Consider the following 27,390-nt stretch of genomic DNA (forward strand, 5'->3'; position numbering starts at 1 on the left):
TATCTAAATGTTACCCAGTGTGGCATGGAGCCAAGTCACAGGTACGGCAGGTCATTGACTGTCGCCACCTCTTGCAGCAACAGAAAACATTTAAAAACATGCATTGATGTTTTCTACTTATTTTCAAGTGCTGTCTAAAATGTGTGGTTAAAAAGAAGTAAGGCTTGCTTTCCAGCTCATTTGCTTATGAGCTGTCAGTGCAGACCCAAACTCAGTTTTAAAATTCATCCTTCTAAGTGGCTCTGTTTGCACAAACAAGTATTATATGCATTGCTGGAACAAGGACCTATTCACCTGAAAAAGCAACCTGTGTTTTAGACAGCCAAGCTTAATTCTGACCATCTTCCAAGTAAATTTACTCAAATGTTGACCTTAGAATCTTTTAAAACACAGCTTCAGTTTAGGTATCGGGAATTGGCATTCAGGGCAGAGCAGAAGAAAATCACGCCATCATACAGTTTAATAATTAACAGCAGCCATACCATTAGTGCTACTTTCTAAGCCAAAATGTTCCCTCTAACTAGCAGATATATCGACACAGCCTCTGTTACTGTGATCCAAATGTGGAAGTAAAAACTTTTCTTTCAGTGTTTTTCTTCATCCCACTTTGGGCTGGAGAAATGTCTGCAGTATTGTACATCGATTAGTTGCTTATTTAGCATGTGGCAATGGTTGTTTATAGGTATATAAAAATCAAAGAAACTGAGAGAGCTGATTGAAAATGTGTTTGCATACAACAAAGCGAAGCCTGATTTACATCATAGCTTAATTAACAGCATGGCTTAATGAAAACATGACCTTATGTATCTTTGTCTTCTTCCTTTTTTTTACCAAAAGAGCAACTACTCTCCTTAATAGACAGTAAGCAGAATTTTATCATCTAGCGGTAAAAAAATCCTGCTCTGATCTGCCCAGTTTGTCCATTTGGCGCATATGCTTAATATTTCCCTGGGGTGAGTTCTATATCTTCTTCCTTCATCAATTTGAATGCTATTCAATATTTTAATGCCCAAATGTCAACTCAAAAAGGGAATCTTTGTGAAAAATACGCCTTGCTTATTGGGAGCGTATTATTTCTCTTGCGTAAAGACAAAGAAAAGCTTCCCAGAGAACATTTTGGCACCTGCAGACTAATGAGTTAATCCTCTTGCCTACGCTTCTTATGTGCTGATCCATGGTCCACTCAGTGGGAAAACTGCATGCATCCTTAACTCTCCCAATGAAATTAAAGACGCTAAAATTTGGTTACAGTTCACTTTAGTGTAGAGCAGGGGTGTGCATTTTTTCCATCAAGGGCATTCCCCTGGATATGTGTTGGGTATAAGCTAGCAGTGAGCAAGACCAGAGACAAAAGTGAGTGGGAACTCTCCTTTAGTCTCTTTTCTGTCTCCCCCTTCTCTCTTTTTTTCTCTCTTCTTTTGATATCCTTTCTTGCTTTCTACCTCTTCCAAGGGATGGGCTGATTATTCTTGCTAGAGAGTGCAGGAGCCAACTCCCAGTGGCTGAGGTCCCTTTGGCCTCCCCAATAAAATATTTGAGCCCCCCCCCAAGTTGATAGGCATTGCCATTCAAATGGTGTGCATGTGCTTACCTGCCCCCCCATATTTTATTCACTTCAGCTTTAAATCCCTGTATCCTTCAAGCACTTTGATGAACAATTCAAGTCACAATACAGTCTGTAAAGATGGTTAGGTTCAGATGTTAATGTTTAAGCTTAAATAATTAGTGCACCACTTAACAGTGTGAAAGCTATTTAATAAATGCATTACCAATGTTCAGGCGTAGACAAAGGTCAAATATTGAAACAAAATCATGTCGTGTTACAGACTCTAGGAAGCTAGTACCATCAATTATATATTTTACAATGCTACAATTTATACAACAGTTGTACAAAACAGTAGGTATGACATGATTTTCCTAGACACAACAAAGACTTGTAAAAAGGGGAAAAAATCACAATACATAATTTCCTTCAGACTACTAGATAGACACATTGAAATACTCTTAATTAAGTGTGAAAAATACAAGTTATTATTGATGTGGCTAATTTCCCCCATAGGTTTCATATGCAAAACATTTCATACATATTAAGAGCATGGTCTGGTTCTGACCATCACATCTCAGTTTATCAAGTTGAGATATGCATGAACTTGAGCCTTTTACTCACACACAGAACCCCTTTGCATCGCCATGCAAGTCATGATAAAGCCAGGAAATCTCTTAATTAAACCATGATTTAAGATTTAAAATTGTTCCAAAATTGGTAACCATAGATTCCCAGTTCTGATGAAATGGTGAACTATGGTTTATTAGAGACTTCCTAGTTTAATAGTGGCTTGCTATAGTGGGGCCCTGTTCTTGAACATAAGGCACCTGCATATTTCAGCTTAGAAAGATGAAATCGATTAATGCCTGTAACATTCAGACATGTTTTCATTCAAATTAGGAGAAACTTATGATTCTTTAAATAAACATACTTTTTTTTACTGTTTTGATTCCTGCTCAGTTTTATACCAAGCAGACATTTAACACTATTTCAACTGGTCTCAGAAACTCCAGACCCATCTCTTGGTTTTATATGCTGGGATGCAGCATTAGAAGCAAAGCAAAGCAAAGCAAAGCAAAACAAAACAAACAAAAAGTCCTTCCTGGGTTATAAAAATCCTGACCTAGATGGTGCTATGTTCATAGAAGGTGCTGAAGGTACTCCTTTCAGAAAATTGATGCAAAATAAATGCAAATGAATCTGCATCTTGAGCAGGGTTTCTCCAGACCAGTGCTTGTGTTGTGGTTTGTTGTGGTTTTTTAATCGAATCACTCCCAGTTCTGTAGACCTTATTATTGCCCCATTTTTCTTGTGTCTGATGCCTTATCTCTCTCCATCATTGGGGGTTGCCTTAAACTTCAGTGGAGATTCATTCTAAGGAAGTGTATGCTCAAGTCATTGCTTTATAGTGTGGGGAATGTTATCTACAGTTTGATTGCAAGGTTTTATGCTGTAGCTTATAATATGCCCTTCAGAAGGCTGTATTGACAGCCAGATTGACAGCTGTGCCAATGCAACAACCCCAAATCAGGCTCCCTGGATTCAGTGTTGCAGAAGCATCACACTGGCAATCTCTACCTCGGCTAGACCAGTGGAAATGTTTAGGACCATCCCCTGTGTTAGATTAAGGGTTAAAACTGATCAAAGAATTATTTATGGCTAGTTAGTACTTGGTAAGGAAACATCAGAAAGTAGGAACCGTGAAGGGAAGAATAGGCGCTATAGCTGGAAATAATATGCAATAGCTTGAAGATGTAATTACAAATTAAAAAACATTCTCAGTCTGATGAGGGAATTGGAACAAACTGGATACAATTTAGGCATAACTGCCTAATGCATCTGTTGAGTAGGTATTTAAGCATGTTCTACCACAATGTGTACTAATTGTGACCCTAAACCTGGAAAATACTTAACTGGCTGGTAAATTTACTTTGGCATTAGATCTAATGGATTTTTTCCTAATATATTGGGTTTTGCAATTCTGAAAACTGTAATATTTCAGAGTACAGATTGTTATGTTTGAAAACAGACAGGCTTTTAATTAGCTGACATATAACTGTGCTGGAAAACATCCCTTAAAAAGTCCACAATTTGTCCAGTAGTTATTTGCTACCTCATCAAAGGCTGTACTAATTGGGTTATACAACAGGGCTGTGACTGTGAGTTTGTTTTTAATGCTGCAACTACTTGTCTTGTACCAAGAGAAGTACCACCAGAGAGACTCACTTGAAGTTAAGTCAAGTGTCAAGTTTTGCCTAATTTTAAATGAGAATAATTTTATAAAGATCTGTTCACAATTCATTCCTGTTTACGTATGTGTGCATTGCACATGAACCCACCAACTTGCACATACAGATAGATAGATGGCGCATAGGTACTAACCATGGGAACACAGGTGGCATGTTTTCTGCCACAAAGGAGAGACAATATATCCATACATTCATATTGGTACATTTTATTTTTCTCCCACCCTTTCCTGATGTATCACAAATACCAGAGCAATGGAGAACCTGTCTTTTGAGAGGGTAGTCAGGGGAGGCGAAAACAAGACAGGCATTCTTCTATTTTCCCCTTCCTCCTCCTCTCTTTAAACAAAGGGGAGCGTTATTCACGCATGTATTCTTCACCCATGGATGTTAATAAGAAAAGAATATGCCTCCACAAGGAATTCACCATGCTCTCTGCCTGAATGTCAGTGCTTTTTCTGGACAAAAAGATGTTTGTGTTTGCTGCATTCCAACACGAGTGTGGGCAGATCAGATATACGAACCAGCACCGCAGGACGGGGAAAGGAGGCTGGAACAACGCCCTGACCATTACCCCAGCTCCTGTTACATAATTAGTTGGAGCTTTGGGAATCCTTACCAATGGACCCTAGGGAGCATATCCTCTAAGTCTGGAAAAAGACCTCTTCCATTATCTCATTACCCTGCATCTTTATATGCCTTTCCATTTAACTAAGTTCTACTTGTCGCATGTTTACCATGTTGGCTTGGTGCACACTCAAAGGCAGGGTTATCAGCAGCTACATCCAGTTGGTGATAATTCCTGTCTCTGGCAAAGATACTCTTTGAGTGTGTGATGAAGTATATTTGCAGGGTTTAGTTTCTGTGTCTGCCTCAGCTTTTTAATTTTTTAAAAAAAGAAAACCTTTTTCTGGACACTTTCAAAGTGCATCAGTGTTTGTTTTACTATTACACACAATAATTAGCAATCATTATGTTTTTAAATACAGGGAGGAAAAACATATACCTACATTTCCAGCAACTTTGACATAATAATGAAGTAACAATTCTTATCTGAAACCCATACTATTCAAGACGATTGAATGACACTAATAATTTTATGCTTTCCTTAAAAACACACATGCACGGCTAGTATTAACAAATATTTGTGGCACTTGCTGAGTTAACTTCCAGCATTGAAAGTCTCCTGGAATGAATTCCCAGGAGATATTGTTCATTACCAGCATTATTATTTCTGAGAGCACAATGTTGTCACACAATGGCACAGCCTGTTCTTCACTGACTGGCCAAGATATATGCAAGTCAACATTTAAAAAGCAGTTGTTCTGTTGCAGCTAAATAGTATTTGGAATAATTCATAACCTTTTATTTTTGTTCCGTAGGCACTGGACTATGAGTTATGCAGATTTAAATGTACCAATTGTGGCAGTGAAAATCTACAGCAGTGTGCTAGGATCAACAATACAAAAGATGATTTTTCACATGAGAGTGTCTATCTATATGCAACTCCACTCTTAACAGACAAATAGATTTCACAATTATAGCTAAATACAGAAATATCCACAGTCTGAACCAGATGTAAATCACTTATCACCAAATGCTTGAAATGAATACTTTTGAATCACTTACATTTCAGAACATGTAGTGACTGCTTATTGTAGGTGCGGGTCCATCCCTTAGTGATCTCCTAATCTATGAGAAATAGTGTCTTTGTGCTATACCTGTCAGTTTTGTGACATCACAACATTTCAATTTCAGTTTGAGCCAGATTTCAGCTAGTTGGTCATCAAGGGCAATACTGTCATGATGCAAACTCCATTAGAAATTGATCTAAACTGAACTGAAGCCAACTATACTTGCTTGGCTATTTTTACAATTGCTGCCAACTTTCTGTTAAGTGACTTGCCCAGGACTGGAGATTGAAGCAAATCAATACTTTAATTTAAAGAGAGAGTATGGAATGTCTCACCTTTAGGAACAACTACTAGCCCAACTACCAGTATCAGTGACTACTACCAACCAAGAAGCTGATGACTTTTTTGATCTGCCTCATGGTCTCTGATCACTGCTAAAGCATTTAAGAACTAGGTGCATTGCAATGGGGTTTTAAAAAAAGTTTTATTAAAATATTCTGAAATGAAAGGCGGGGGGGGGGGAAACTAGAGTCAGGCGGCAAGTGTTTGAGAATGTAAAAAGACACCTTTCATTATAGGCAAAGCAAAATCAAGTGTGAACTTTGCCTCAGCATGGGTGGAAGAGAGAAAGCACATCAGCACTTAATAACAATGACTTCTCTTGCAGCAGCAGCTGAAGGTACCTTATACCCAGTCAGGTCAATGGACTCTCTGGCTCAATAATGTCTACATAAGGTGGTTGGCACCAGTTCTGCAGAGGTCTTTCCTAGCCATACCTTGGAGATGCTGAGGATTGAACCAGAGACCTTCTAAATGCAAAGCTCTACCACTGACCCTCTGTCCCTTACACCCAGAGAAGTTTTTAACTCTTCAAAAGAATTTGCCAGATCAAAAATGTTAGCTATAAAAATACAAAATATAACAGCCAGTAGCCAAATGGTTTAGCAAACACTGCATTGATACATTAGCAGCAGTGAAGGAACTGCTTTCCCCGCTTCAAATGTGTGTACCATTCTCCTGCTTCATTCCACTTCTCATCGGTTGAACAGTACACAATTATATGTGTGCATTGGCAGTGCTTTTGCTACTGACATCCCCCAAACTAGCTGAAAAGTATTTTCCTTTATTAAGGCAGCACTTCTATACACATTTGCCTAGACATGCACAGACTTGCACTGCGAACCTTCAAACATTCATCCATGAAAAAGCACAAGTTAATACAGATGTGGTCCGATCTTGTCACAATTCCCGCGTTCTGTTTTGTTTCTCTCATCAGAAAAGAAACAAAAGGCATTAGGGTTGGAGAGCTGTCCCCTGGTTTCACAAAGCTTCGTGTTAGTCTCACGACACAGCCTGGGGTTACAAATGCCATCAAGAGTCATAAACAGACATGAAGCCAACAGACGTTAAACTAAAGTCAGTGTCTATAAAGCTATCACAGAGATGCTGTAAACAATTGTCTTTCTGTGACTCCTTTCCAGTCAGATTTTGAGAAACATTGCAAGGAAAATATCACTGATGGGGAGGAAAAAATTCAAAAGAACACCAAGCCTTTTCCCACCATAGGTACTACTTACAACTAGTTAACAACAAATCTCCCCAAGGGAGCCTCAGAGCATCACATCCTGATGTAAAATAATCCCAGCATTAGGTTAGAAGAGGATTAGGGGTAATTAGAAGTTCAGGTCAATTTAAAAGGGGACTGTCTGTAGTAACATTCTCTAATGCATTATTTCTAAAATTGTCATAACAGCCAATTATCACATTAGAAATGGATAAACACAATTCTGAAGGCTAAGTCAACTGTTGCTCTACGGAGGTTATTGCGTTCTCTTGAGTTTCCTCCCACCCATCCTTTTACAATTCTTGATTTCATTGCAGCTATTCTGTTCTCCTTTCCTCTGAGCTCACCTTGCCCCTCCGGGGATAATGTTTGTCACCTCCAAAGAATCTGCCCAGTGAGTCAAGTAGACCCGGTTCCCTGTATCTTCTGGGGGATCCATGTCTAGCATGGTCTATTGTACTTGCAGTTGCAAGTTTGGATCCATGCCGGAAAGAGGAGCGTTTCTGTGAAGCCATCAAATCCGAGTTCTCAGAAGCTGCTGCACTGTCTTCCTGAATGGTCTGTAGCTCATCTGATTCAGAGGGCCGGTCTTTGAAGGTGTTGTCTTCTCTCCCTGGGGCATCTCGGGAAAAGAGGCGGACCAAATGGGGACGACCAGTCGTGTCAGCTGGGTTGGCCTCCTTCCAGGCATTCTTTGGGTCTGTTGCGCCCTTGGAGTCTGTCACCGCTGTGCTCTTAGAGGAGGTCCCATTGTTCTGGTTCACATCTGCCTCTCCTGCAAACAACAAGGATGAGATATGAATGCAGGCCTCTGAAAAACAGAGAGCTGGAACAATGCAGCTTTCTTCCCCTTGCCTCGGGTTTGCTGCTTCACACAAAGTCCATAGATTATGTGCAGTTGCAACAGAACTGCCTTCTACCAGCACCAGTACAGACATATTAATTTTTATCAGAATATAGCAGGGAAGAAGAGTTGTCAGGCTGGTGCATGCCTACTTTATTTACTGAAACCTGTATTTGGAAGAAAGGCAAAGGTCTTTAGTTGTTAACAAGATAGGGCACCCTTTTGCTTTGCCTGTTTTTGCAGGAGAGTATCGGAACAAATTTGTAATGATTGATAACCTAATGTTTAGGCTACACAAGCGTAAGTGTAAATGTATCCTTTAAACAGCTTTGTTAGGTTCTGGACCATGATAATCCTGCAAAACTATCTGGGAAAATCTACACTGGCTGACTAGTCATTTCTGGGTCCTATTTAAGGCGCTGGTGCTTTAAAGTCCCAAATGGCTTAGGACCCAAATACCTGAAGGACCCCCTCTTTGCATACCAGGCTGCCCAGGTATTAAGATCCTCTGGAGAGATCCTGCTTCAAACACCCTCTTTAGTAGAAATATACTAAGTGTTCACACAGGGCCTTTTCTGTCGTGGCACCCTGACTTTGGAATACCCTCACTGGTACTGACACTGCAAGTCTGCTATTTGCGCTGGCATTTTAGGTTGCAGGTTTTTTTCCAGGTGAGGTGATTTTTATTTTTAGTTTTGCTTTTTGTCATATATTATACTTACCTGTTGCTTTAAAAATGTATTAATATCTGGTTATTCAAACATTTGTACAGACCCTAGAGTCTTCTGATGATAGACATTAAGTAACATTTTAAATAAGCAAATCTGTATCTTCACTATCCAGCCTAACTTACTGTTTCTGCTGATGCCAGGTGCAATGATGACAAATAATTACATGCACAGATTTCATTTGGGTGTGAGTCTTATTAGCAAATCTACTCTGGCATAACAGTTTACTCAGAGGAAAAAGAGATTCACCACCATCATTGTAAATGCTAACAATGATTCTCAATTTTCCAAGTGCCAGACCTATGTAGACAACACAACGTTATTCACACATAGGAGAGGTGTTATCAGCAGTCTCAGGAGTACCACAGATTTTGCAGGGGGAAACGACTGTTCACACATGTACAAAAATGTGGTATTCAGTCCTCATATGACCTATCTGGAATTGACACATGTTTTGCACAAGCAATCACATCACCACTGGTGCAGAAATGAAGAAGCGTAACAATGAGGAAGTTGGAGCAACTTAAAAAGTTTGGGGCTTTTTGTTTAGGGAAAAAAGGGGAATTCCACAATACTCGAACCCAGAGTCATCCAATGAAAATGAAGGGTGGGTGATTCATGACAAATGGCACACTACACTCCTTCCCGCCATGCATGGTTTATGCTCCCGTAAGATGCAGAGATGGCCACCAACTTGGACCATTTTGAAAGGGGATTCTCTAAGCCGATCGATCCCTAATACAACCAGAGGATCCAAGATCAGAGGACAGCAATGGGAGAGGGCTGTTGCACTCATGTCCTACTTGAAAGCTTCCCCATGGCATCTGGTTGAATGCCGCACTAGACAGGCCTTTGTCTGGATCCAGCCAGGTGGTTCTTATGAGCCCAAAGTATAGAGAATTTAAAGGTCCTCTGCCAGTCTCAGAATATTGCTACTGTTGGTGACAGGTGCTCCGTGCCAGGAAGAATGTTCCACGGCTGGGCCATGTGCTCTGGAGGAACTAGAGCAGAGATAGAGAGCCACTGTGGCAGACAGTGTTTTAAAACTGATGCAGAAGGAACAGGCAGAAGGTGGAGGAACTGAGAGCTAAGCTGGGCTGGATGAAGCAAACAGAACAGCTTTCTGGTCTCTCTGTCACGTTTTCTGTTGGGGATTATGCCTTGCTGCTAGCAGTCTGCCAGAGATTCCAACAGCATCTCATCACTTCTGGTAATCCCTGTCGAAACCCTTGCATTCATATTTTGTCACCATTGACACATATGCACGCACTATTCCTTTTCCTGAAGCTGCAGCTTTTTAAAAAATTGCAACCAACTTTTTCTTTTATTTAAGGGAGGGGGGAATTTGAGTACTTTTGCATTTGAATGCATGTCCTCCCCCACCCCTTGCTTGGACCGTCAGCAGGGTCTGAGCTCAGTCATACCTGCTTGGCCTCAGTGACAGGGATAAAACCAAAGAAACCAATGAAAAACGGAAAAGGGCTGTGTTTAGTAGCAACATTTCTGTTGCTTGTCTGGACTTTAGCAACTTTGTCGCTGACTGTGGAGATGTAAAGATGTTGATCCCTTGCAATTCTGTGAAAATGTTGCTGTCCCAAGACTTTTTGAGATTGGAATTAAATCAGATATTAATTCCTGCATAAAGACCCTGTGAGCAACCAACACAATATAAGGAATTTTATTCATCAACACTGGCAAGATTCTATGCCATAATACACATTCATTCCAGGGTGGTGGGGGGAACGGACAGAACAATGAAGCTATTGTTTTTAATTAAATGCATTAACAAAACACCAGAGCATCTGCATGCTAATATTTTTACAACAGTTGTGCTTTGTGTCAGTGAATGCATTTATTTCTGGCCAACAAAGGAAAACATTTGTGCCACAAAAGGAGCTTCTCCCAATACTAGCTAGAACATCTTATGCCTTTCTTTAGTAAGGAAAATATGTATGGAGAGCTTTTATTCTCCTGCTCCCTACAGTGGAGTGTCACCGTTTTAAAAGGTACAGCACAACAATAGGTGTACTTACCTGCACTTGCAGAGTAGCAGAGATAAAATGATCAACTAAAAAGGAATAGATTTTGAATGGCCTGATTGATGAGAGGTTGGCAACACAAGGCCTCAGGCCTGCTAATACATTTCCACTCAATGGCGACCACAATAATGTAGCAGCGTGGGCACAAACTTAGTTCCAGTCTAGGTAAGATTCTGGGCACCCCAAAAAACATTTACTATGTCAGCATCATGTTTAAAAGCAAATGTCTTAATAAAAGTGCAGTCCCTTTACAGAGCTTCTGTTTAGGCCATAGGTTGCTGGTATGCAGAATACTAGAATTATTTAACAATTATTCCTGGCTATATGACTGGGCAAGGTTGTATGTGTGTTTGTGTGTACTAACCCATGCAAATATATATGAGTAATTTCTGCTCTTTGTCCATACATTATATACCATAAATTTATTAATGTGCCTATTCTTCTGTTGGAAAGGGCATGGGGCATAATTTTGGGACAGCCTAATGCCATGCTTGATAATTTTAAAAACCCTCACAAATACGATTGATGCACCATTTTCTAAATGTAGTTTAAGGTTTTTTTCTGTTCAATCCAACATTGCTAGAATAATTTCAGAACTGAAACCATATGTATTAAAATTGTCAGATATTAAAATGCAATGAGCCACTGCTTTTGTCTCCAATTATTGCTCTTTGAAGTAGCCCTGATCACTGCATCTGGGTGAGCTTTGTCTGACTCATTATTTCAGAATAAGAAAACCATTCCATTCATATACCCTGTTCAAGTTAATTACACACAGTTTGATTCGTAGGGACACCGTGAGTACCTGCTCTTAACTCTTATACCTTACTTTCCTTTTGTTATTAAGGCTCTTCCAATCTCCTGAGTTAAATACACTTCAGTGCAAAAGTTCAACATAATTTCATCATGCTTTGAATGAATTCCTCTGAAGAAATGGTTAATGCAATTTTATCTGTGAAACCTGTGGGATATGCAGTGTTGGAATTTTAGATCAGTACACTTTGTTCTCTGTGGCTCAAAGATGAAGTATGATTCTATTAAACGGGTACTAAAAGCCAAAAAAACAAAACACTTCAAAGTCATTGAGAATACTTGTGGAATGTCATAGAATTTCAGGGGCTTCTATGTACAATGCAAAGTATCTTTGGTTATGCAGAACAAATTTTTACTTCATGAAACCTGAAGATGTGCTGAAATATCCTGTGAAGTGTCTCTTGCCAGAGTGTTCTAAAAGTCATGTAGAACCAAATGGTGCAGATTGACCCCAGAATTGACCCCAAAGCCTTGCCAGTAACCCAAGTGGGGGGGGGGGATGTCTTGTAAGAGCTGCTGTCCATGACAATCAAACCTGAACATTCCCATGAAGACAGGTTGAAGATGCAGTAGATGGACAAATGCAAGGTTGAATCTGTACCCAACCTTTGTACAGCTGTGAAGTAAGTGGTCAGTGTCTGCATTAGCTATACGGAACACAATATTGATGAAGTTGCCAAAATACTTAGCTCAGGAATTGGTGGCTCATGAAGCTTACCTCAAACACCACCACCAATTTCCTCAATCTCAATTTTTCATCTGAGATGGAGAAGTCAGTCACTCCCTACTTTTCACCCAACCAGCTTCCAAACGCCCACCCACCAACTTAATTGCCTTTCTTGGTTCTCTGGCAGTGGGATAGAGAAAGGTCCAACTTTTCCTCTGACTCATGGCATGCTGCTATGGCTAAAGCTAGATGCCAGGAGCACTTGGAAGCTCCTATTTCCCAGAGCTTCTGTGCCTGGCCCCAGGAAGGGGCAGGCCAGAGAGAACCCCTACCTCCTTTACCCATCCCACATAGAGCAGGTAAGTGGATGAGTGGTGAAGAAGGGGTCTGGAGGGAGGCAGGGAGTAGTTGGTTGAGTGAGGATTCATAGGCTCATGGGGGAAAGTTCTGGGGGAAAGATGAGGTCTCATAGTTGGAGATGAGGTAGGGTCAGATGTGGCTTGAAATGGAATTGTGCTTGGTAAACCAGCTGATTTTCCAAAGTTGGAACCCAAATGAAGGAATTTGCTCCATCACTAAAAAAAAATATGAGAGAGTCATTTGGAAAAAATGAGAGTCCAGATTTGCCACCCTGGGCTTCTTTGTGAGGAAGGGTGGGCTATAAACTGAAAAATAAAATAAATAAAATCACCTTCATGTTGATACAGCAAAAGCAAGTTTTGACATGCTTTGTGACTTCCTTGAATACATAAGCATCTTTACCAAATAAACATAAAAATGTAATTAAATGATACAAACTTTTTCTGAAATGTAGTCTGTGAACTTAACACCTGTTTATTTTATATTTAAAATATTATATATATATTTTAATTAGTTGATAATGGTCTAAAAGTTACTTCAATTTTTATTATGTATTTTCACACACTGGGGCACAAGCTGATTTGTCAAGATGAAGTAGAACAATGGATCTCAAGTGGAATTTGGTAGTGTGGGCCTAGTTTGCAGCACATCCTCCTTGTTTTCTAAGTACGTCTGGCAAAGATTCAGATTACTGAGGGTCATGGGGGAGAAGGTGCAGGAAACAAAAGCCTGTGGTTGCAGCCAGTGGGATTTGCTATGGCAGAAATTTGGAATCTATGAAAAGCATGTGGCACACATCCAGACAACCCCGCAGAGACCCAAGAAATAAAATAAAACCCCAAAACATTCTCAACAAATAAATTCTGTCAAGGCACCCACACGTTTCAAGCAGAAACCATCCTTTGTGTGTTTAGAACATAGTTTTTGTTTAGCTATAAGCATCTCACACAACAGAGAGTACAAAATGTGGCATGATGAAAATGTAATATTCCCCCTCCCCTGGGTTCTTTTTTTTCCCCTGTGAAAGTTTGCCTCCTATTTTACTGAAAGTGAATTGTTCAAATGAAGATATATAAGCATTCATTCTACAGATTGTTAAGAGTTGCTTCAGGAAAGGAATACTTAGCTGTCCTCCATGTCATAAATCTATTAATGAACACCTATGATAACTTTGGGTTGGCAACCTTATGTGGAACAAAAGTGGCTTGCAGAGAGGAAATCAACCTCTTTAAGATGGATGTCCACAGTATAATAATGAACTTGCTGCTTATGCTTTATGCAAGTTTATAGAGAAATTATGTGCTGGAGATATGCAGTGGGCATGCTATTTCCCTGCAATAAGCTTAAAGAAAAAAAGAAAAGAAAAGAAAGACTTATCTTAGCAACAGATCTCAAATGTCATGCTATTTTCAGTGCTAATTGAAGTGATGGCAAGTGGCAAGTCTATTTGACTTTTAGAAGACATGTTCAGGGAAGTTTTTAATGATTGATGTTTTATTGTGTTTTTAATATTTTCTTGGGAGCTACACAGAGTGGTTTGGGCAACCCAGTCAGATGGGCATAATAATAATAATAAAAATAAATAAATAAATAAATAAATAAATAAATAAATAAAAATATTTTCCCATTTGCTGATCTCAAGTGAGGATCATGGCTTCCAGGGCTCTAAGTGGCCTAACCTTTATTTTTTCGTATGCTGTTCTCCCATATGTATCTCTCATCACTTCCAGCCAGCCTGACCAATGATCAAGGATGATGGGAGCTGTAGTCCAAAAACATCTGGTGGGCCACAGGTTCCCCATTCCTGGTTTATAGGAGGACATGTGAAGCCAACAGTGGCTTTACTTCTTTTATTTCCTCTTGTTTGGCCACCACCAATTCAAATACTGAGCACCTTGCCCAACATAGACAAGAGCATCTGTGCTGTTTTACTACTGCAGGCACATTCCAGCTGTGATTCAATAGATCAGTTGTTGATACCTAACCTAAATACATTATTTAGATGTAAGTAAACAAACCTTTATTCGCTTTATTTGATGGGTTTTAGGTTTTTTATCTGTGAAAACCATAGCTATGGAGTGGCTAACACATTGTTTGTTTTTTTATTAAAGATTTTCTTGATTTACAAAAGTGTGTGTCTCATATATTTTTTTCCCCATGTAACATTTTTACAAATCAGTTTCATTTGTTGAGACATTAGGAAGAAAGGGGGGGAAAGAGGTGGAGAGGGCGGAAAGATGAGTGGGGTCGGGTGGCGATGTTTCTATTTTACTTACTATATATAGGGTTTGGTGTCAGCATTGCTTGTGCAGGTTCTTTGCTGTTCACTTGTGTTCCTTTGGTGGTGAGAGAGGTTGGGTTTGGCCTAGGATGTGGTTGTTCATTTGTGGTTGGATGTGGTGATCTTTGTTTTCATGTGCGAGTGGGGTGGGTGGGTGTTTTGGATCAGGTTAGCCATATTGATTTGTATGCTGTTGGTGGATTTTTGTCAATGTCTTGTTGGGCTGTGTATGCGATAAAGGGGAGCCATATCGGGGTGAAGGTGTCTTCTTCTATTTCTCCCCGTGTCAGTTTCAGTTGGTTAATTTTTCTAGTAGGGCTGTTTCCCATACTATTTGGTACCATTGGTCCATGCTTACTCCTGGCTAACACATTGTTTTGTGCATCTTTTCTCTGATTCAAGTACCAAGGCATTTGTAGTAAGAAAGAGATAGGAACTTTTTGGCACTGCCTCCAAAAGTACTTTCTCCCTGTAGATCGGCTGCGATCTTGAAACATTTAATTATCTCCTTTTCTTAGGACTTCTTATGACTGCAGCTTTCAAGCATGTTTTATTGTGGCAACTTTAGCATTTTATATAACGTAATTATATATTGTCAAAAGTATTGTCTTTGAATGGTTTCCAGAAAGGGCAAAATTGTAATAACAATCGCCGTCATGATCATATCGGTGATGGAAATGGAGTTTTCGAGATTAAGGGCTGTTTGATTCCATTCTATTTCAAAGTGTTTTGTTGCTCTCTAAAAGAAACCCCAATTCTTCAATATTAGATTGAAACAGCCACTGTGTGCAAAAAAAGTTGTGGAGAAGAGAGTTGTTTGGTGCAGTTAATTAATTTTGAAATGTAAAAACATTTCCCTGTAGAAAATCCATTCCTGTCATCAAAAGTGTCACATTTCTTTCTTTCTTAACCTTACCTGTATATTCATTTGTCTTCATACTCTGGGAGTTGTTACCAACAAGATCAAAGCAGCCATTAAAGTTTTGGCCATTACATTGTTAGGTCCTCTTCCTACTCTCTTTCTATGCTTCAAATATGTGAGGAAATAGCAAGTGATACTATCCTCTGATCCAGAAGTATAGCAGGAGCAAAGACTGACAGATCCAACATTTTAGAGTGGGGCTGATTTGGAAATATGCCTACCTTTGGTACTGCTGTCCCAGCAGATTAAATCATCGTTTCCTATGACATCCTGACCAGAAAACTGCAGTTTAATTACTGCTGGCAAACTAGGTTATGAAACCAGGATCTGACCCTGGACAGAAGCACTGAAAAGGTAAAGTAAAGGTAAAGGACCCCTGGACAGTTAAGTCCAGTCAAAGGCAACTATGGGGTTGCGGCGCTCATCTCACTTTCAGGCCAAGGGAGCCGGCGTTTGTCTAAAGAGTTTTCCGGGTCATGTGGCCAGCATGACTAAACCGCTTCTGGCGCAATGGGACAATGTGATGGAAACCAGAGTGCACGGAAACGCCGTTTACCTTCCCACCGCAGTGATACCTATTAATCTACTTGCACTGGCGTACTTTCAAACTGCTAGGTTGGCAGGAGCTGGAACAGAGCAATGGAAGTTCACCCAGTCGCGGGGATTCGAACTGCTGACCTTCTGATTGGCAAGCCCAAGAGGCTCAGTGGTTTAGATCACAGTGCCACCCGCATCCCTACAGAAGCACTGAATCAAAGTGTGTTAAGGGAAAATATAAAGAATTGAGTGAAAAGGCAGAGATGCAGGAACATGGTTCATCTGTGGGTCAATGAACCATGACTTATCAGCTCAAGAATTTGGCATCTGAACTGTGCCACTGTGTTTCAGAAAATAGGTTCTAAAGGAATACAAATGAAAAGTTTAAAAGCCATTCACTTTAACATACTCTAAAAGGGTGCTAAATGCCTGTGTTTGGTGTATGTTGGGATTTAATTAGAACTAGTATGTTAAAATGGGATATCAGACCTATTTGTCTTAAGATGTGTGTTAGAAGCTGTTAGTTCTCTGAAATTACCATGTGAGACAGCTCATTAAGTCAGACTCTGTGTGCTAAGCCGTGTGCCACACATCCTGTGGAATCAACAAGTATAAGACAAGTGTAAAAAGTAATGGAGTCTGACTGTTTTCCTTTGAAGTAATGGCCTGGGGATAATGATCCTTGAGCACATCAAAGGAGTGGGGCTTTGGCTGGTGTTAGAAAAAGCAAAGTCCATGAAAACTTGGGAGAAACAATGTGATGAAAGCTGACAGGAGGAAGTTACGGGTCAGAGTGAAATGGCTTTTTGCTGTTAGGCTGCAGGGCTGTAGTCCAGAAAGGAACAGAAACCTCTTGGGGAGTAATGCTGTGAACCCCTTCATCATAGGTTCAGCTTGCATATATGTGAAGATAAACCATATATCATAAAGACACCACAGACTCCACTGTGCCCAAAAAGAAACACAGATGCTGGTATCCCTAGAATCTTGCACTGCTCAGAGATTGGGTGGAGTGTGACCATACCTTTTATGAAAGCTACTGGCAACAGCAAAGTCAAATGAGGGACTGCCTCCATTAGGCTAAATATGGGGGAGCATTTAACAAAACACCTCACAATTCAGTAAACCACACAGTGTTAATCATTTCCATTGCTTTGAGTTCTGTGGTCCCCAAAAATATGGAAAAGGGAACTTTTGCAGATTATGCATAATTTATGGAACTCTGCAAAACAGAGAGAGAGGCTGGCTTTTTTAGTGATTGCCCACAACTGTGGAACAGTCTTTCCCCAGACGTTCATCAATGTTGAGAATGAACAGTTTCTGGTAAAGTGTGCATTTAAAAAATATTCAGCCTGTCATGCAACCAGGATTTCACAGTGGTGGAATGATTCTAGTCTTATTGTATATGCCCCAAATTATTAGGAAAGGATAAACTAGAAACTAAATTACATTATCAAAGGTACCAATCATAGATCATCCATGATTCAAAATGCAGTTTTGTAAAACTTCATTTTAAAGGCATTTTACATTTTTACATGAACACTGAAGGAACACATTTCACCTCATTTTCTATATTATTGTGATGACTAGAGTAGAAGGAGAGGTGAGTTTCTTATGGCCAGTGGTTTCTATAGATTAGTGGTTTTCAGACTTTGTGCTTTCAAGGAACATTTGGCTGCTTAATGCACCCTGAAAATCTTCCATGGAACCCCTATGAAACAGAATATTCTGGAGTATATTTCTGGGCACATGCTCAGTTCATATGGGAAACTGGTCAAGCGTGTTGGGCCAAACCCACAAGCACATCATTTACTCCAAAGCACATCCAATAGTATCTATAGCTGGAGGATTGATAGTGGTGGGGAAATTTAGAAAACTAGAGTTCAAAGGAAAATGTTCCTCTTCAACAAGGGCATGCAAATATGTGTTCTGCATTAATTCACATCATAAGAAAGGGATTTTTTTTTTTTTGTTGTTGTTTCTAACAGCAAGCTTGTTACATGCAATATGGCAAATTTCCTTAACTGTGTCTTCTAGCCTGAGTAAAATTAGTTTGTGCTAAGGGTCAAACTGACTGGGATGAAATCTGCTCTGGAAGGCCCTTGCAGAGATCCTATTATGCACTCCAGCATGTCCCCAAATACCCCTTTAGGGAGGACTGCGAGGAGCACAGCACCAGAGCGCATAGTTCCTTCTGGGTCCTATTGACTATTGTGTAGGGGGAAGAGCAAGAAGATTTGCACTGAGCTTCTGCGAGCTTTTCAAAATGCCTTTGTTTGCACACTGCATAATCAAGTAGGCCCACACAGGCAGGGGGAGGAAGGGCACAGTTTGCTTTTGCCAGAAAAGTTAACATTTAAAAAGGGATCAAACTACTAACAGTCCTCTCCATTTAGAAAATGCAATGATCCCAATGATGATAATGTAAACCTTCCCACAGTTTAAACTTTCAATCAAGTATTGTGATCTTCAGCTTCCCTTATCTAGATGGCTAAGGGCTGCATGAGCCTCTCCTCTCCTCTCTACTCATCCCCTTTCCAAGTTTTCCTTCCATTCACAGAAACCACCCTTTGGCCTTTTCTGATCTTAGTTCATCTGGAGCACTCCCTCATCCAACACTTCTGTCATTGGCCTCTCTGCTTTCTTTGGCTTGTGACGTTGTAAGGACCAAGACTATTCATTTCCTAAGCCACCTGCTTCTTCTTTTCCATGCCCTTTCTGAACATCAGAGCACCCGATCCAATCAACATAGAAAGTTAACTGATAGTAATAATAATAATAATTTATTATTTATACCCTGCCCATCTGGCTGGGCCTCCCCAGCCACTCTGGGCGGCTTCCAAAAAAATATTAAAATACTGTAATACATCAAACAGAGCCAAATGGCTGATACATCTTTTTCAGTATTGTCTACTCACTGACTGACAATAGCTGTCCCAGGTTTGGGACAGGGGTATTTCTTAACTGGAAATGCCAGGGGTTGAATCTGTATGTTCTCTGTCACAGAGCTACAGTGATCCTGGCTCACCCACACTGCCACTTGACCTATATTTTGCTCATATTGTGTACTGATTAACTCCCCCAAGTCAAAAAGCTTTTTTTTTGTGTGTTTCGCGAATGTGCTTTGCAAAAACCTAATCTCATCTGCTGAATCGAAGCTCAGTTAACCAAAATCTCTCTTTGTATTTTCTGTGTATCTGATAATAAGCACTAAGATCCCTCTGAGAGTTATCTTCATGGACAATTGCTTAGGGCCAGGCTATGAATTTGACATCCCCATGGTTTTAGGTTCCTGGTTCATGGTTCATAACCAACTGTGGACCATAGCAACTGAGCTGGAATGTGAACTTAGGTCTCCAGGCTCCAGGCTCCAAACACAGTGGGTTGGAGTCAGACTCAATTGGGGCAACTTAGTTCACATTGATTTCACCATCAGAAAGTGTCTTTCAAGTTCTCTCTAGAAACAATACCATTTAAGCTTGTTGAACCTCTAGATATTCCTTAGCTGGTATAGGATTTTCCAATATGCAGCTTGAGGATACTCCTGAATCCTTTGCTGCCTGCCACTTGAGGCTTAGGTGGCTTCAGTGGTGCAGAGTGCCTTCCATCAGCTTTGGCTTGTGGCCGAGCTGCAACCATATCTGGACAGGGACAGCCTAACTACTGCTGTCTATGCTCTGGTAACCTCTAGATTAGATTACTGCAACATGCTTTATGTAGGGCTGCTTCTGAAGACAATTTGGTGTAGAATCTGGTGGCCAGGTTGCTCTCCAGAGCAAGATGGTTTGAGTATATTACACTGACCCTGGCCCAACTGCACTGGCTGCCAATTAGCTTCCAGGCCCAATTCAAAGGGCTGGTTTTGGCCTATAAAGTCTTAAATGACTCAGGTCTGCAACACCTCAATGACCACCTCTCTCCACATGAGCCCACAGACCCTCCAAGTATCCCTATTTTCCAGGGACGTCCCAGATTTAGAGAAGCTGTCCCAGTTTCAGATTTGATCCCGGAATGTCCCGCTTTTCCATAGGATGTTCTTATTTTCACTGGAGAAATGTTGGAGGCTATGGAGTTATCTGACCCCCAAGCTGTCTGAAGGCAATCCTGTATAGGGAAGTGGTTTTTAAAAAATGTTTAATGTTTTATTATGTTTCTATATATGTTGGAAGCTGCCCAGAGTGGCTGGGGCAACCCGGTGAGATGTGTGGGGTATAAAGAGTAAAATTATCATCATGGAATGGGACGTCCCTATTTTCATCGGAGAAACGTTGGAGGGCATGAACCTACCTGGACCCTGAGATCATCCTCTGAGGCCCTTCTTCATGTGCCACTTCCATGAGAGGTCTGGAGGGCGGCAAGACAAGAACGGGCCTTTTCTGCAGTGGCTCTCTACTTGTGGGGTGGTTTGCTTGGCACCTTCTTTATACACCTTTAGGTGTCAGGTGAAAAGGTTCGTCTTCAACCAGGTCTTTGGCTGATTGACATCTGATGCCCTTTTAAATGTGCTGTGGGATTTCTGGTTTGTTTTTGTTCTTATTTTTATTAAGCACTTTGTGTTTTGCATATTGTAATTGTATGCTGTGAACTGCCCTGAGATCTATGGATGAAGGGCTGTATACTACTATTGCTGCTGCTGCTGCTGCTACTACAGTGGTACCTCGGGTTACATATGCTTCAGGTTACATACGCTTCAGGTTACAGACTCCGCTAACCCAGAAATAGTGCTTCAGGTTAAGAACTTTGCTTCAGGATGAGAACAGAAATTGTGACCTGGCGGCACAGCAGCAGCAGGAGGCCCCATTAGCTAAAGTGGTGCTTCAGATTAAGAACAGTTTCAGGTTAAATATGGACCTCCGAAACGAATTAAGTACTTAACCTGAGGTACCACTGTACTACTAATAGAATTATCTTTAGTTTGAAAGTTATTTCCCCTCCATTTCTTTTCTCTCCATCCCCTCCCCCAGCAAGTGCATTCTTTGCCCTAGATGTGACTCAATGCAGCACCAAGAACAATGGTGGCTCACGGTATAGAAAAGCAGCAGTGATCGATGGAGCTTAACACAATATCAGCTTTTCAGTCAGAGCATTCTGGAGTGAGAAACTGCTTGCACAGTACCAAGCTTTGTACCAGTTAGTGGGAGTTACTGCTATTAAAAAAAACACAAAACCTTTTTGCAAAAAAAAAAAAAGCAGTTAGCTTTTCAAATATGTATAGTATTCTTCAGTATAGCACCATACAAAAAAGGCACACAGAAAGAAAGATGTGGGTTTTTCAAGAACAAAGCTATAGGGATGGTAATAAATAGGCAGCTCCCAATGTTCCAGGGCTCAGAAAACTCTTTCTGAACTCTACTGAGTCCTGGTGAATTTTTCTTCCACTCATATAATTCCAAGTGACTCAGAACCAACCTGGACCACTTGGCAATGGTAAGTAGCTGATGGTTCTTCTGAGGGATGATGAAGAATACGAGATACCAAGAGAACTGCTATGGTTGCCCTCTCTATCCCCTGTAACAGTCACACTGCAGGGCTGTAAGCTCAGTGGTCAAGTGTGTGCTTTGCCTGCAGGAAACTCCAGGTTCAGTCCCAGGAGTTGCCAGGTAAGATATCTCAAGTGGTCAAGATTCCAGGCCAAGGTATATGGGGCAATGGGAGTTATATGGTTTGTCCTCTTCAGGTATAAAGGAGGACAGGGTGTCCATTTTGCTACAATTCTCAGAGATCCCCATGAAAAGAGATGGATTGTTAAACCACTTTGGCAATGGTAGCTCTGGGAGTCTCCTCACACCTCTTAGCACCCTTAAATGAACTACAGCTCCCAGAATTCTTTTGGGGGAACCATGACTGTTTAAAGAAGTATCATGGGGCTTCAGATGTATGGCATGGGTATCATCTAGGCTAATTGGTTCATATGACTCTGATCTTTTATAATCTATACTAGTGGCCTATTCATTTCCAGGCTCTTTAAACCATCATGGGCCTGCGAAATGACTGTTTAATTACCCACGTCCTCCACTCAATACCTGAGGCTCATCTGAAGTTTGGCACAGTCTTCTCACCTGAGGCACCAGCATCATGACATGCCCTCTCTAAGAAGGCTGTCAAAATCTCACCAGTTTTGGTCTTCAGACGCTAGGTTAAAACCTGGCTTTCCAGAAAGGCCTTTGGGAGCAACTAATGCAGTGTCCTTGATTTCCTTAATGGTGTTTTTTTTGCACTGTTTTGCTTGGTGTTGAGTTCCTGCGGTTATGAAATAAATTACCACAGCAATAAAACAAATGTTTAATTTTTTAAAAAATCTCACTGTGTTAAATGAAAGCTACTTTGAATTAAAATCAAAGAAAGTAGCCAAGAAAAACAATGCATTATGTCTGTGGACCATAGACTTTAATTTATGGGATCTGCAAGTCTCTGGAATATTGCTTGTGGCAATATTACATAATTTGTAATAATAAAAGGTATGCTAGCTAAAGGTGATAAACTCAAATAGACCTGTAATTTTGGAAAAGAACACACTCCCTACTCAAGACAACATTTCAACTATAGAAAAGTGCTGTGAAACTAATCTTATGGCTCCTGGAAGAAAGGCAAGTTACAAAATATTAGCTACATTATTTGCTGGTGTTAAGTGTGATCAGACTCAACCATTTTTGATGTGGTAGCATATACTTTCAATTTTAGTAGCAAATGGGTTTGAAATGGCTAATGTAAACTCCTGTATCATTGGTTAAAAACAATGTTAGCTTCATTTATAAAACAATTTCTATCCTCTTTACTGACATATACTATAACACAGGGGTCAGCAACCTTTTCCAGCCATGGGCTGGTCCGCCATCCATGTGGTGGGTCGGACTATATATATATAGGGGGGAATGAATGAATTCCTATGCTCAACAAATAACCAGAGATGCATTTTAAATAAAAACACACATTCTACTCATGTAAAAACACCAGGCAGGCCCCACAAATAACCCAGAGAAGCAATTTTTTAAAAATTCTACTCATGTAAAAGCATGCTGACTCCCAGACGGTCCGTGGGCCAGATTGAGAAGGCAATTGGGCTGCATCCGGCCCACAGAGCTTAGGTTGCCTATCCCTGCTATAACATATATATCACAGAATGCCGAAGATGTGAGCTGACATTAATTCTGTATGGAGCATCATACGTTTAATGAATTATGTATCAACAAAGTCTCTTCCATACCCTCCAAACTCAATTACAGATACATAATTAATATCTACCATCCAGGGCTTCCCATCTCCACCTTTGACTCCCTTGGAAGAAGATGTGGGGTAAAAATCTAACAAATCGTTATCAACGTCAACATCTCCTGGCATAACAAAGTACTCAACAAAAAGTGGGTCAAACCCATTTCCTGTATTATCTAGCTACCATTTCTGTTGTCTTAGAGTCCTTCCAGATATACCTTTTGCAGTGCTATAGTTTCAGTTTGTTCCTTAGTTTTTTTAAAAAAAGTAAAATTGTAGCAGATTTCCCACAGCACCAGTCAAATGTCACTGTTTTTTTCGACAGTGATTATACTTTTCCCCATCTACACCAAAACAATGTTCTGTGACTGTAGTACTGCGTCCTCTAGCCATAAAATGTTGGAGTTCTGAGTATTTACAGCCCTTTTAGGGGGTGGTACTGGTGATCATTAACACCTGGCATTCTGAAAGTTTGTTTGCGAGGGAGATTAGGAGATTGGACAGCAGGTGCTTACTGACTCTTTCGGTCTGAGCTCTGGATGACCTCCTGTCAAAGGAGGCCAATGAGGGCAGAAAAGGCATGAAACAGAAGTTACTCAAACCAGCTCTGCCCCCTGAATACCACACAAAATGTAGGAAATTGCTCGAATGACTTTTCACACAACGAAAATACTGCATAACCTTCCAGATATTTCACAAATGTCTCTTTTTTTTGTAATAGAAGAAAAAGGGGATTGATGATTGCACGATCCCATTCCCTTGTTTCCATTAGTGGCCAACATTTTCAAAGCCAACTACACTGACTGCTTGGTTTGCACACAGCTGAGGTACTTCTGTATAGGACAGAGATGGGGATCCTATAGCCCTCCAGGTATGTTCTTTTTACTCCAACTCCCATCAGCCCCCGCTGGCATGAAACAATGGCCAAGGATGATGGAAGCCAATGGCATCAGGTGGGTGGCAGGTTCCTCCTCCTTGCTCTATGTTGTTGGCATCCATCCGTCTTGAGATACAATGAAGTCCCTCTGGGGGCGATGTCAAAGTGCTGCATTAGCAGCATTGAAATGACCACAAGCCTGGGCAGGGTGTATGGAAAGTCCTGCGATGCCCAGATAACAAGATCCAGCTCTCGGCTTTCCTGATGTGGTTCAAAGGAAAGCACAGCAATATGTTTGGCAACAGCTTGGCTGCAGGAATTGCCAGGAGGAGGTGCAAAAGGTGCCATCCAACTGTCTTAGGGACTCCACTCCATATTTCTGTTGGGTTTACTCCTTAGCCTTTTCTTCTCCCTAAGATATCCCACAGGGCAGCAGAGGTTTCGGATCAGAGTTCTGCTTCTCCCTTGCCAGGTTGATGAGCCCCATCTGCCCTTCTCTCCCCTCTAAAGAAACTACATTATTGAGCACTGCACCCACTATTGGTCTCATCCACTCTACCTGCCAAAGCCTGCCTTTGTACATATAATTCACACATTCAAACAAAGGACAGTCAGATACTACAGTAACCTGAGGACAACAACAACAAATAATAATAATGGTTTGTTTTTTTTTACAGTACTCACTGATACAAAGTACTGGAACCTCTTTTTTTTTTTTTTTTGCTGTCCATGGCAGCCATTGTGTGCTGGCGCCCATGGCACATTTATCAGTATTGGCACTTACTTTTTTAAAAATACAAAGAAGTGCCAATAGTAAAAAATAACAACAATTCTGCATTCATGACACTGATTTATCATTCGTATTCTTAAGAGGACACTGATTTATTTCCAACAGAGAAATGATAGCTTCTAAGCACTGCCCAAACTAGAAGAAGCTAGGAAGAATTAATAGGAAATTAATGGTTTTACTGTCAATCCAAGCCGTTATCAGGCATTTATATTAAGCCTATCAACCTATGCCAACCCTTTGGGCAAATCCAGCCTGAAATGGAGCTGTCTGCCATCACAGCTGCCAATATATAGGAAGTGAGAATATAATACCGAGCAGGTGGTGTAGGAAAGCAGGGAAATTTACCATTTCCTATCTAATTACTAATCTGGACTCGTGATACCAAAGCACACTGCTGCGAGCTATTAACAACAATGTAATGGGCTGCCCAAAGGAAGAACCACACTTTTCTGCAAACAAAATGAAACATCATCTTCAAGCAGATTGCCCAGCCTGGAGTTTGTACCCAGCAGCGTGGACATTTCTGAAGGGCAGTTGCTCTGGGCTGTGAGAGCCTTAGCCTGGGTTTTGAATGTTACTGAGACTTGCTTGACAGGAGTTGTGGGGCCCAGAAAGGAGATGGGGCATGAAGGTCTCCCTGTTCACCATAAGACCACTCGGGTCTCTCCTCTTAATTCCTTGGTCCAGTCATAAGAGCCTTGTAGCACCTTAGTTAAAGACTAACACATTTATCATGGCATAAACATTCATTGACTGGAACCCACTTCTCCAGATGTATGAAGTGTTATTCTCAGTTCCACTTAATACATCTGATGAAGTGGACTCAAGTTCATGGAAGCTTATGTGCAACATATTTTTTCATCTTCAAAGTGCTACAAGTATCTTTGTTGTTAGTTGAGGACAACACTTCATGCATCTGATGAAGGGAACTCTTGTTGATTAAAGCTCACACTGCAACAAATTAGTTAATCTCTACACACTCTCTCTCCATCTGTGCAATAATTCTCCATGCAAAAAAGGAGTGGGGGAGATGGTAGAAATCAGATATACGGTTGTCTATACTACTTAGTGCAAGGCACACGCACAAATGCCTTGCCCCAATGAGTGTATAAAAAGGTAAAGGTAAAGGTACCCCTGCCCGTACGGGCCAGTCTTGACAGACTCTGGGGTTGTGCGCCCATCTCACTTAAGAGGCCAGGGGCCAGCGCTGTCCGGAGACACTTCCGGGTCACGTGGCCAGCGTGACAAAGCTGCATCTGGCGAGCCAGAGCCACACACGGAAACGCCGTTTACCTTCCCGCTGGTAAGCGGTCCCTATTTATCTACTTGCACCCGGAGGTCCTTTCGAACTGCTAGGTTGGCAGGCGCTGGGACCGAGCAGCGGGAGCGCACCCCGCCGCAGGGATTCGAACCGCCAACCTTTCGATCGGCAAGTCCTAGGCGCTGAGGCTTTAACCCACAGCGCCACCTGCGTGCCAATGAGTGTATATGGATTGGTAAATTTAGAGTGTGCTGACTCATGATTTATCCAATATTCCTGAGATTCTGGCAGGAGAAAGCTACCGAAGAACATACCGTACTTTTCTATGTATGACACGCCCCCATGTATAAGATGCCCCCTATTTTGGGGGACTCAAATTTAAGAAAGTGGGGGAAGATGGCACAAAGTTGTAGAGCTTTTTTGGGGGAGGATTGCCCAGAGTTGTTGAGCATGCGCCACAAAATCAGCCTCTTGTCTGTCCCCTCGATGGCAGAAGCTGCAAACCACCCACCTAACTGCCACAGCGTCAGCCAATCAACAACTCCCACTGATGCAGCAACCAATAACACGCACAATAGCCGCTGACAGCCACGGCAGCAACCAATCAAACGTCCACCCTATGCACTACTCATGTATAAGACGACCCCACTTTTAAGCATTATTTTTAATGAAAAACCCTAGTCTTATACACGGAAAAGTACATTACATAGATACTGAATTTCTGTAGCTTTAAAGAAGGGCGAGATAGAAGGTGGTAGTATCCCAAGCGTTGGTTTCATCTCTTTTGTGACTTGCATGTATGGCTGAGTAATTATAGATGAAATATTGCAAGCTGATCTTGCACGTGGCTTCAAACATAATGCTATTCAATGGAGCCAAAGCACATTTTCAGCTGTGAAGTCATTAAGTAGTGAGAATTCAATCAAGGGTTGTTCACATAGGTGTGAGCCACTCTTTGGCATAAAGCTGACAATTGAGTTCCCCCTTAAGAATATGGATCTGCTGCCCATTTCTAAATAGGGCTGAGTTCGCTGCTAGAGTGTTAGCTGGGTCAAAGGGATATTCTGTGTCA

The 27,390-nt window shown here is 41.1% G+C and overlaps 1 protein-coding gene across 3 annotated transcripts in view; it reads right to left on the reverse strand.

Annotated features, from left to right (window-relative positions):
* MBP (myelin basic protein) overlaps positions 1-27,390 on the reverse strand; it is a 97,385-nt gene that overhangs the window by 19,534 nt on the left and 50,461 nt on the right. For all 3 annotated transcript variants that reach the window (XM_081873467.1, XM_081873465.1, XM_081873466.1), the window contains one exon: positions 7,338-7,765. In XM_081873467.1, the coding sequence (XP_081729593.1) occupies positions 7,338-7,765 (428 nt within the window). The remainder of the gene's footprint in view (positions 1-7,337; positions 7,766-27,390) is intronic.

Source organism: Podarcis erhardii (assembly GCF_964252035.2).
Source record: "Podarcis erhardii genome assembly, chromosome: 8".
In the NCBI taxonomy this organism is placed as follows: domain Eukaryota; kingdom Metazoa; phylum Chordata; class Lepidosauria; order Squamata; family Lacertidae; genus Podarcis; species Podarcis erhardii.